The sequence below is a fragment of the Schistocerca gregaria genome, chromosome 1, assembly GCF_023897955.1.
Source record: "Schistocerca gregaria isolate iqSchGreg1 chromosome 1, iqSchGreg1.2, whole genome shotgun sequence".
In the NCBI taxonomy this organism is placed as follows: Eukaryota; Metazoa; Arthropoda; class Insecta; order Orthoptera; family Acrididae; genus Schistocerca; species Schistocerca gregaria.
In genome coordinates, this window is record NC_064920.1 from 790,022,611 (window position 1) to 790,034,908 (window position 12,298).

Consider the following 12,298-nt stretch of genomic DNA (forward strand, 5'->3'; position numbering starts at 1 on the left):
TCGGTATCCAAAAGCTTAACTCCCTTTTACTTTCTGTTAAAATTGTCATGGAGTATAATTTCATTGCCTTTACGTATAACCACGATATGTGGATAATACCTTTATAGTTTTGACTTATGGATTTGTGTGTTCTCAAGATACATGTCAATAGTGTCAATCGAAATATTCAATTTGCGATGGAGGAAGAGAGCAACAGGCAACATAATTTAAGTGTGTATCAGTAATGGGATGTTGGGACGGAAATTTGGTCCATAAAGTGCAACGGAAAGCAACAGACATTGGTCGTTTCCCCCACAAGGAATCTGATCATCACTTACCATAAAAAAGATGTATAATTGAAACCGTGATGTATAGGACTCATACACTATACGAGTCAGTTTATGTACAAGAAGAACTCGGCTATCTACAGTCAATTTTTTTAGAAAAAGGAGAACCCCAATAAGGAGGTGAAATGAGCGCTACACTCAGAAAAGAGAATTTCAGGAGCGATGAGGAATAACAGCCGCCGAATCCAAAAGTTGTTTCCGTCATTTTTATCACCAAGGTCATTGATCGCATCGAAAAAGTTTTGACCAAATATGGGCCTCAAATGAATTTTAAATCAATAAGGAAACTAAAAGAATGCTTGAGAGCTGCCAAACATGTGCTTCACACAATGGCGAAGTTTGGTGTAATTCTGACCAAGTCTACCTTGCCAGTTCAGAACGATTTAGAGTGAATTAATAAAAATAGAGTAAAGTTAAGATTGTGCTTCTAACGCTTCAAGTAGTCTACATAAGAGACAATCTCCATTCCTTCCGAACTGACTATGCAAATGTAGACGAGATGTGGCTCAAATTCAAAGATATAGTAGCAACAGCTATTGAGAGATTCATACCTCATAAACTGGTAAGAGATGGAACTGATCCCCCATGGTACACAAAACAGATCAGAACGCTGTTGCAGAGGCAACGGAAAAAGCATGCGAAGTTCAGAAGTACGCGAAATCGCGAAGATTGGCTAAAATTTACAGACAAGCGAAATTTGGCACGGACTTCAATGAGAGATGCCTTTAATAGGTTCCACAACGAAACATTGTCTCGAAATTTGGTCGTATGTAAAGTACACAAGAGGCAAGACTCAGTCAATGCCTTCGCTGCGCAGTGCCGATGGTACTGTTATCGACGACTGTGCCGCTAAAGCGGAGTTATTGAGCGCAGTTTTGCGAAATTCCTTCACGAGGAAAGACGAATGTAATATTTCAAAATTTTAAACCCGAACAGCTGCTAGCACGAGTTTCTTAAGTAGATACCTTAGGGGTTGCGAAGCAACTCAAATCGCTTGATAGGGGCAAGTCTTCAGGTCCAGATTGTATACCGATTAAGTTCCTTTCAGATTACGCTGATACAATAGCTCCCTACTTAGCAATCATACACAACCGCTCGCTCACCGATAGATCTATACCTAGAGATTGGAAAATTGCGCAGGTAGCACCAGTATTTAAGAAGGGTAGTGGGAGTAATCCATTGAACTACAGACCTATATCATTGACGTCGGTTTGCAGTAGCGTTTTGGAGCACATACTGTACTCATACATTATGAATCACCTCGAAGGGAACGATCTATTGATACGTAATCAGCATGGTTTCAGAAAACATTGTTCTTGTACAACGCAGCTAGCTCTTTATTCGCACGAAGTAATGGGGGGTCGGGGGGGGGGGGGGCGAACACAACACAATATTAATTTCTCGAAATTGCATTTAGAGTAGAATCTGGAATTGTGTACTTCGTATTTATACAATGTTTGGACACTATGTCTTTTTGAGAATAAACCGTTTACGGTATCCAAGTTGTTATTCATTGTAATAGGATTCAGACGGGAATTATTGGTTTTTTGCTTAAGCGAAGTAAAACCTCAACATGATACTTCGTTTCGTGGAAATCTCTAGTTGTAGGTTGTCATAGCCAGAGTATTTTTAATTATTTGTAGGTTGTGAATTCCACTGCAAAGACAACATTAGGCAACCACACATACGAATGCCATGTGCTAGAAATACCTCGGGGGGCTTACTAAGTATGAACACTTGCTTAGCAGAGCATAAAAAGAACTGTAGCTTGGGACAAACTAATAAATCAATCGTAGCGAAACATGCCTTTCACAGTGAAGGACGTGCAATGACATTTAGCGAGACTAGCCCTGTAGCTAGGAAATCACTTGTCTGCGTTGTTGGATAGCTATCCAACTGAGATTTACAAACATTCATAATTTCAACACAAAAGAAGAGGAAGCTGAGTTAAATGAAGTCTGGATGCGAACTTTGCGCCAACAGAATAGCTATCACTTACCATTTCATCAGACAAGTATAAGGAGACGTGGTGTATGGTTGTACCCTCCGTACTAGTTTCCTAATGCTGCACCTCCTCGAGCTTATGAAGCAACTGCCGGCACAGTTCTGAGGGTACTTACCGCAGATGAGGACGCAACATCTGTGAATAGTTTCGTATGTCGTCGACGGCCAATCAGCCCGTAACTCTTAACTGGAGTACGTTGTAAGAAGTTTGAAGTGTTGTAAATTGATGTCAGCCCACAGTGACACTGGTGCTGGGGTCCTTACCTGCGGGTATCGGCGCTGGATTTCCTGGAGGATGGAGACGTGTCTGCTGGAGGAAGGCTGGAGGCGGTACACGCGGTGGCCGTCGTAGCGCGCCCTGCCCGCCTCCGTGTGGGGCGGCGCGCCGTGGGCGGCGCTCGCCAGCGTCGTCAGAACCAGCAACAGCACGGCTACACGCGGCATGTCGGCGGAGCTGGGGGCACAGGGAAAGTTAGTGTCGGGGAGGCCGAGAATAACTGGCGACACAGGGTGACTCAACCCATCTACAAGGATAACACAGAAATTGCACACTGAGGTGACAGCGGTCATGAGACATCCCCTAATATCGAGACGGACCACCTTTTGTCCGGTGTATTGCAGCAATTAGACGTGGCATGGACTCAACAACTCGTTGAAAGTCCCATGTAGAAATATAGACCCATGCTGTTATATGTTGTTGTTGTGGTTATCAGTCCTGAGACCGGTTTGATGCAGCGCACCATGCTACTTTATCCTGTGCAAGCTTCTTCATCTCCCAGTACTTACTGCAACCTACATCCTTCTGAAAATGCTTAGTTTATTCATCTCTTGGTCTCTCTCTACGATTTTTACCCTCCACGCTGCCCTGCAATACTAAATTGATGATCCCTTGATGCCTCAGAATATGTCCTACCAACCGATCCCTTCTACTTGTCAAGTTGTGCCACCAACTACTCTTCTCCCCAATTATATTCAACACCTCTTCATTAGTTACGTGATCTACCCATCTAATCTTCAGCATTCTTGTGTAGCACCACATTTCGAAATCTTCTATTCTCTCCTTGTCCAAACTATTTATTGTCCATGTTTCTCTTCCATACGAGGCTACACTCCATACAAATACTTTCACAAACGACTTCCTGACAAATCTATATTTGAAGTTAACAAATTTCTCTTTTTGAGTAAAGCTTTCCTTGCCATTGCCAGTCTACATTTTATATCCTCTCTACCTCGACCATCATCAGTTATTTTGCTCTCCAAATAGCAAAACTCCTTTACTACTTTAAGTGTCTCATTTCCTAATCTAATTCCCGCAGCATCACCCGACTTAATTCGACTACATTCCATTATCCTTGTTTTGCTTTTGTTGATGTTCATCTTATATCCTCATTTCAAGACTTTGTCCATTCCGTTCAACTGCTCTTCCAAGTCCTTTTCTGTCTCTGACAGAATTAGAATGTCATCGGCGAACCTCAAAGTTTTTATTTCTTCTACATGGATTTTAATACCTACTCCGAATTTTTCTTTTGTTTCCTTTACTGCTTGCTCAATATACAGATTAAATAACATCGGGAAGAGCCTACAACCCTGTCTTACTCCCTTCCCAACCACTGCTTCCCTTTCATGCCCCTCGACTTTTATAACCGCCATCTGGTTTCTGTACCAATTTTAAATAGCCTTTCGCTCCCTGTATTGTACCCCTGCCACCTTCAGAACTTGAAAGAGATTATTCCAGCCAGTATTGTCAAAGCTTTCTCTAAGTCTACAAATGCTAGAAACGTAGGTTTGCCCTTCGTTAATCTATCTTCTAAGATAAGTCGAAGGGTCAGTATTGCCTCACTTGTTGCAACATTTCTACGGAATCGAAATTGATCTTCCCCGAGGTCGGCTTCTACCAGTTTTTCCATTCGTCTGTAAAGGATTCGCGTTAGTATTTTGCACCTGTGACTTATTAAACTGATAGTTCGGTTATTTTAACATCTGTCAACACGTGCTTTCTTTGGGTTTGCAATAATTATATTCTTCTTCAAGTCTGAGGGTATTTCACCTGTCTCATACATCTTGCTCACAAGATGGTAGAGTTTTGTCAAGACTGGCTCTCCCAAGGCCGTCAGTAGTTCCAATGTAATGTTGTCTACTCCCGGGGCCTTGTTTCGACTCAGGTCTTATGTGCTGTGTCAAACTCTTCAGATAGTATCGTATCTCCTATTTCAACTTCATCTACATTCTCTTCCATTTCCATAATATTGTCCTCAAGAACATTGCCCTTGTATAGACCCTCTGTATACTCCTTCCACCTTTCTGCTTTCCCTTCTTTGCTTAGCACTGCGTTTCCATCTAAGCTCTTGATATTCATACAATAGCCGTCCAAAATTTCGAAAGCATTGCGCTGCAGGATTTTGTGCACGAACTTACCTCTAGGAGGTGTATGTTCCATGAATGTTTGATGGGATTCATGTCGGGCGGATTGAGTGACCGGATCATTCGCTTAAATTCTCCAGAATATTCTTCAAGCTGATCGCGAACAATTGTGGCCCGGTGACAGGACGCATTGACATCCGTAAAATTCCATTGTCGTTTGGGAGCATGAAGACCACGAATGGCTGCAAGTGGTCTGCGTGTAACCATTTACAATCAATTATTGGTTCACTTCGATCAGAGAACCCAAACAATTCTACACTCCTGGAAATGGAAAAAAGAACACATTGACACCGGTGTGTCAGACCCACCATACTTGCTCCGGAGACTGCGAGAGGGCTGTACAAGCAATGATCACACGCACGGCACAGCGGACACACCAGGAACCGCGGTGTTGGCCGTCGAATGGCGCTAGCTGCGCAGCATTTGTGCACCGCCGCCGTCAGTGTCAGCCAGTTTACCGTGGCATACGGAGCTCCATCGCAGTCTTTAACACTGGTAGCATGCCGCGACAGCGTGGACGTGAACCGTATGTGCAGTTGACGGACTTTGAGCGAGGGCGTATAGTGGGCATGCGGGAGGCCGGGTGGACGTACCGCCGAATTGCTCAACACGTGGGGCGTGAGGTCTCCACAGTACATCGATGTTGTCTCTAGTGGTCGGCGGAAGGTGCACGTGCCCGTCGACCTGGGACCGGACCGCACCGACGCACGGATGCACGCCAAGACCGTAGGATCCAACGCAGTGCCGTAGGGGACCGCACCGCCACTTCCCAGCAAATTACGGACACTGTTGCTCCTGGGGTATCGGCGAGGACCATTCGCAACCGTCTCCATGAAGCTGGGCTATGGTCACGCACACCGTTAGGCCGTCTTCCGCTCACGCCCCAACATCGTGCAGCCCGCCGACAGTGGTGTCGCGACAGGCGTGAATGGAGGGACGAATGGAGACGTGTCGTCTTCAGCGATGAGAGTCGCTTCTGCCTTGGTGCCAATGATGGTCGTATGCGTGTTTGGCGCCGTGCATGTGAACGCCACAATCAGGACTGCATACGACCGAGGCACACAGGGCCAACACCCGGCATCATGGTGTGGGGAGCGATCTCCTACACTGGCCGTACACCTCTGGTGATCGTCGAGGGGACACTGAATAGTGCACGGTACATCCAAACCGTCGTCGTTCTACCATTCCTAGACCGGCAAGGGAACTTGCTGTTCCAACAGGACAATGCACGTCCGCATGTATCCCGTGCCACCCAACGTGCTCTAGAAGGTATAAGTCAACTACCCTGGCCAGCAAGATCTCCGGATCTGTCCCCCATTGAGCATGTTTGGGACTGGATGAAGCGTCGTCTCACGCGGTCTGCACGTCCAGCACGAACGCTGGTCCAACTGAGGCGCCAGGTGGAAATGGCATGGCAAGCCGTTCCACAGGACTACATCCAGCATCTCTACGATCGTCTCCATGGGAGAATAGCAGCCTGCATTGCTGCGAAAGGTGGATATACACTGTACTAGTGCCGACATTGTGGATGCTCTGTTGCCTGTGTCTATGTGCCTGTGGTTCTGTCAGTGTGATCATGTGATGTATCTGACCCCAGGAATGTGTCAATAAAGTTTCCCCTTCCTGGGACAATGAATTCACGGTGTTCTTATTTCAATTTCCAGGACCGTATTTAAACACAGCCCAAACCATTACGGAGCCACCACCAGCTTGCACAGGGCCTCACTGGCCTCGTTTGGTCTGCGCCAGAGTGGAATCCTGCCATCACTCTTACCACGAGATATCGGGACTCATCTAACTAAATCACGATTTCTGATCGTCTAGGGTCCAACCGATGTGGTCACGAGTCCAGCAGAGGCGCTGCAGGCGACGTGGTGTGAGCAAAGCCGCTCGCGTCGCTCGTCTGCCACTAACGCCAAATTTCGCTGCACTGTGCTGACGGAGACGTTTGCCGTACGACTCACATTGATTTCTGCAGCACTGCCAACTCCACGCAAACGCCGCTGCTCTGGTGGTTGAGAGAGGGCCATCGGCCACTGTGATGTCCGTGGTAGGATGTAGTGCCTGAAAGTTATCATTCACGGCACGCTCTTGACACCGTAGTCCTCGGAATACTGAATTCCTTAACGATTTCCGAAATGGAATGTCACGTGCATCCAGCTCCACCTACCATTCGGTGTTCAGTCTGTTAATTCCTGTCACGTGGCCATAACCACGCCAGACGCCTTTCCACATCAATCGCCTGAGCGCAAATTACAGTTCCGCCAATGAACAGCCCTTTTATGCCTTGTGTACACGATACTGTTGCCAACTGTTTATGTGCATATCGCTAACTTCAAAATGGTTCAAAAGGCTCTGAGCACTATGGGACTTAACATCTGAGCTCTTCAGTCGCCTAGAACTTAGAACTACTTAAACCTAACCAACCTAAGGACATCACACACATGAATGCCCGAGGCAGGATTCGAACCTGCGACCGTATCAGTCGCTCGGTTCCGGACTGAAGCGCCTAGAACTGCTCGGCCACCACGGCCGGCTATAGCTATCTCATGACTTTTGTCACCTGAATGTATCTCTAGGACATGGCTGAAACAAAGTAGCAGAAACGAGAAATGAGCTAAGACGATGCACCCGATTAAAAAAGTAATCTTCTGTACAACAAGAGTCCTAATATGAATCAGTGGGGGAGAAGTGTCGAAGAAGTTTTTCAAACTGCAAATCTGGAGTACATCGTAGACGGCGGGAAAACTCATCAAACATGTCAGACTTCTTCCTATCTTTCTGCCGTTTCGTAATCAACACAGAGGCAAGCTTACATTTCCACGAAACCTGTTATTAAAATATACAGATCAGTTACCTCTCAGTTTTTCATCAGCGACAGAGCTCCCGAAGGGGATTCTCCGAAGGCACTACGCTTTAGCGATGTCCCACTTTCATAAAACCGAGCGTCAAAAGAAGAGGAAACCATTCCGGATGCACAGTGTCGCGAATGCCGCAGACAGCTGGTGCTAAGCGTGCGTGAGATACCCTTCGTGTTCGCGGTACGTCTTCTGAATAGTAAATATGCTGCCAGGATAAGCAAATACACAATCACTCTGGCCGGTGTGACGTCAACATTGTTCTCGTTGCCTCAAAATGAGAAACGTGAGTCGCACACTAACTGCGTGGACTCGATAAGCCAAAGAACAGTGTCAGTCTTCCAGCTCAGAACCTGATGGAGACATTGCTACCGCACAGAACATGGACAAAACGTATGTTCGTAAGATGCAGGGTACGTTAGTTAGAATTCAGTAGTTCTACATCTACATGTACTTGATTACTCTGCTATTCACAGTAAAGTGCCTCGCACAGGGTTCAATGAAATACCTTCAAGTTGTCTCTCTACCGTTCCACTCTCGAAAGGCACCTTGGAAAAACGAGCACATAAATTTTTCTGTGCGAGCCCTGATTTCTCTTACTTTATCGTGAAGATCGTTTCTTCCTATTTCGGTGGGTGCCAAAACAATGTTTTCGCAATCGGACAAGAAAACTGGTAATTGAAATTTCGTGAGAAGATCCCGTCGCAACGAAAAAGACCTTTGTTTTAATGATTGCCACTCTAATTCACGTATCATGTCTGTGACACTATCTCCCCTATTTCGCGATAATACAAAACGATCTGCCCTTCATTGTACTTTCTCGATGTCATCCGTCAGTCGCACCTGATGCGGATTCCACGCCGCACAGCAATACTCCAGAACAGGGCGGACAAGCGTAGTGTAAGCAGTGTCTTTAGTAGACCTGTTGCACCTTCTAAGTGTTCTGCCAATGAATCGCAGTCTTTGGTTTGCTCTAACCGCAATATTATCTATGTGATCGTTCCAATTTAGGTCGATCAACATCGTGGTCATACAAAAGAAGTAACTCTAAATACCCCAGAATACGTGTAATTACTACCACAGATTCCTGAACTAAATGTTTGCAGACAATTTACTGAATTTGTGGGACTGGAGCTCCTGGCTTACGACAAATTAACTCAAAGATGCACTGGCGGCTCTGGTTACTTGATCATAAGGTATGCACCAACAACGAGCACAGAAGATAAGTCTTTCAAATAAGTTATTAAAAACATCTGAAAACTGGTTCATTCTGATATTCATATTATATTACCCAATTTCTGTCGTCATCGAAATGTCCCACAGATGAAATTATTGTTCTCGTCATCTGAAGGATTCTTGGTTATTAATCAGTACTACTGTTTGGAAAAAAACCTTATCTAATTGTAATTTAAAATAGATAACGACGAATCACAAAATCGTCACAGTGGGGTGGCTTGCGTGCCTCAACAATACATATAGCCCCACTGTAGGTGCAGCCACATCAGAGGCGCATCTGTTGAGATGTCCGACTAACGTGTGGTTCCTGAAGGGGAAAGGGGAAACAATCTTGATGACAGACTGATATGACCATGTAACATAAGTCAACATGGCCCTTTTTTTTTGGTGCTGCGGACGGCTGAAAGCAAGGGGAAACTAGAGCCATTGTATTTCCTGAGGATGAACTGTTCTATGTCTTCGATAACATCCTCTTGAGTAAAATTCTGAGAAGGTAAAATAGCCCCACATTCGGGTTTCCGGGCAGGGACTACTCAGGCGGATGTTGTCGTTAGCAAAAACAAAACTGGCATTCTACAGGTTGGGGCGTAGAATATTAGAACCCTCAGTCGGGTAGGAAGATTAGAGAATTTAAAAAGAGAAAATATTCTATAAATATTAAAATACTGAAGTTTCCCAGTGATGTTACAATTTGGCCAGAGACAGCAAAGGACATGGAACTGAAGTTAAACATAATGTATTGTGTCTTGAAGAGAGGTTATAGAATGTTGGTCAACAATAGTAAAATAAGAATAAAGAAATGTTGTCGAATAAAAACAGGAGATTCAGAGCGAATTAGGTAAGGGACTCAGACATTAAAAGTAGTAGATGAATATTTTTATTTGGATAGCAAAATAAATGACGTTGGGTAAAGTTGAGTGGATATACAATCCAAACTGGCTCTAGTAAGAAACGTTTTTCTGAAAAAAGAGAAATATGTTAATATCTAACATAATTTTCAATATTAGAAAATGTTTTCTGAAGTTATTTGTCTGGACTGTAGCCTTGTACGGAAATGAAACGAGGAAGACAAACTGTTCAGACTAGAAGAGAGCAGACGTTTTTGAAATGTGTCACTTCAGAACATTGCTGTAGATTAAATGATTAGATCCAATAAATAACTAGGTATTGAACAAAACAGGGGATAAAGGAAGCAGAGGAGAAGCATGACTGTAAGAATGGATCGGTGCACATGTCACATCCCGAGGAAAGAATCATCAATTTGCTAACGGGGGGAAGTGTGGGAGAGAGGGGGTAAAAGTTGTAGACGGAGACAAAAACTTAGAAAAAGTAAGCAGATTCAAACAGATGTTCACAATCGTCTTCATTTTTTTCGATAGAGCATTTTATTTGCGTGTCTCTTTGTTTCGTAAAAATAGTTTCTAAGGCTGCAGTTTGTTTCTATTTTACTTATTTATTTTTCAATTTTGGCGAATGTCTTGAGGACCCTAAATCAGTTCTCAAGCGCTCATTGATTACACAGCCAAGCTTTCGAGATGGAAGCTGACATCATCACTGATCACATTTAGACTTTAATGTGTGTGAATTCCTAAGAGACGAAACTACTGAGGTCATCGGTCCCTACATGAAAGTAAAGTCTATACTTTAAAGTAGGTTGTAGTAGTTATGCAGAGATGACGAGTCTTTCACTAGACAGACCAGCGCGAAAGGACATTCAAAACAGTGTTAGGGATGAAGACGACGGCAACAATAATCAATTTATCAAGATGAAAATAACTTCTGTTCACTGAATTTCCAAATAAAGAAATATACGGAGCTTACTGAATTTTAAAGCAGGATGTTCCCCACCGTAATTTAAGTGAAGATAATAATTAAAGATATGTCAGATATAAATAAAGGGAGCGAAAGGACATCTACAACTTGTACAGAAACCAGATTGCAGTCTAAGGACATGAAAAGGAGTGACTGCCGAAAGGTCTACTAAAAGCAGCTGTACTATATAATCTGGAGGCAGACACTGGGTCAGAATCTTTATATCAGAGAAAATGTTGTGAACTATTGAGCAAGACAGTTTACAAAATGCTTCAAAGGTCGAAAATGGTAGTAGCATATAGATTACGGTTATCAATACAATTTGAGTATTTCTGCAAGCACAAAATATTTAACTCGTCGTCTTTAATGTCATATTCACACATGTGGGGGATGAATCTGCTGAAAAATTTTTTCTACGTCAGTGCACATTACAATGAACGAAATATGGTCGGAACTGGTGAGTAATTAAGCTCAAGAAAGACACGAAACAGCATACGTCATCTACGGTGGGTCATGTAACAGCAGCGTATTTGAACATTATTAAAATAATAGCTGAAGCCACAGGAACGGTTAACAGGCGCATATGCTAGTTACCTGTGTCTGCCGAAGAGTGAAATTAACTGTGCCGCACTGGATGATTATTTATATCAGTGCCACGCATTTCAGCAACAAGCGAGATAAAATCGATAGCCTTTGGCCACGGGTTGCGCAGTCCGCCACCGAAAGGCAACGCGTCTGTTGACGGGTGATCATTCATCTCGCAATCCACTACAAAGATAAGTTCAGTGCGCTCTTATCATTGTGGTATATTGAATCTCAGCTTCCACTCGAAAGGTAGTCTCACTATCCTACATTTCAAATAAACATACCACAGAAAATGGAAAAAAGAGGTAACTTCCGACTGCCTTGCACTTTATAAAAGCAGAAAATAGTACATACTGGCATAAAGAAAAGTAAGTTTTTCTCGAAGGAAGTTAGATACGACAGTGTGTGGTGAACATGCCGTTATTATATACCTGTATCTTGTCCTTGATGTATGTAGAGGCTCGTATTTAAGAGTCTAGGGTGAGAAGGAGGGTCCAAAGGAGGTTCAAATTTTCCAAAAAATAGCCTCAGACATTTTCGCAGAGCTGAACAAATTGTCTCCATAAACCATATAATGACATATTCTTATTTTTTATTACATTTGTCAAAAACGAAACATAATGGAACATTCAGTACTACAGAAGACCTGAACCTAGATTTCTTCAAGTGACTTCAATGCTCCTATGAGACACAGAGTGGCTGCTTTAAGAACTTTGTTTCTGATCTTGAATTAAAAACTAAAATGTTTTGGATATGTTCTTAGACTTTATCATCCCTTAAAGTTCCCCGGGTAGGTAAGATACCAAAAGCTATTACCGTAAATCATTTTATGGTGCACGAAAAGTCATTTATTTATGGAACAGGGGAGCGCTTGATGTTTCTTCATAAGGTCTGCAGACAGAAATGCAGAAACAAAATAAACGCTGCTGGTACACAGTGGTTTGCAGTTTTAATATAGGTGTAATAGACAAGGAAAATTGCCTCAAAGAGCTGTCTTGTGCTGTAATTCGACCTATACATTTATTTACAAATTGGTAATTATTCTTCCTGGTACTA

The 12,298-nt window shown here is 43.5% G+C and overlaps 1 protein-coding gene across 1 annotated transcript in view; it reads right to left on the minus strand.

The window, feature by feature from the left end:
- The window catches only part of LOC126305568 (zinc carboxypeptidase-like), a 54,496-nt gene extending 43,130 nt beyond the window's left edge, over positions 1–11,366 (minus strand). Inside the window, exons 1-2 of the mRNA XM_049992042.1 lie at positions 11,252–11,366; positions 2,595–2,784 (exon numbers count right to left, since the gene is read on the minus strand). Coding sequence (XP_049847999.1) covers positions 2,595–2,774 — 180 coding nt within the window. The 5' untranslated portion in view covers positions 2,775–2,784; positions 11,252–11,366. The remainder of the gene's footprint in view (positions 1–2,594; positions 2,785–11,251) is intronic.
- Between the last annotated feature and the right edge of the window lie 932 nt (positions 11,367–12,298).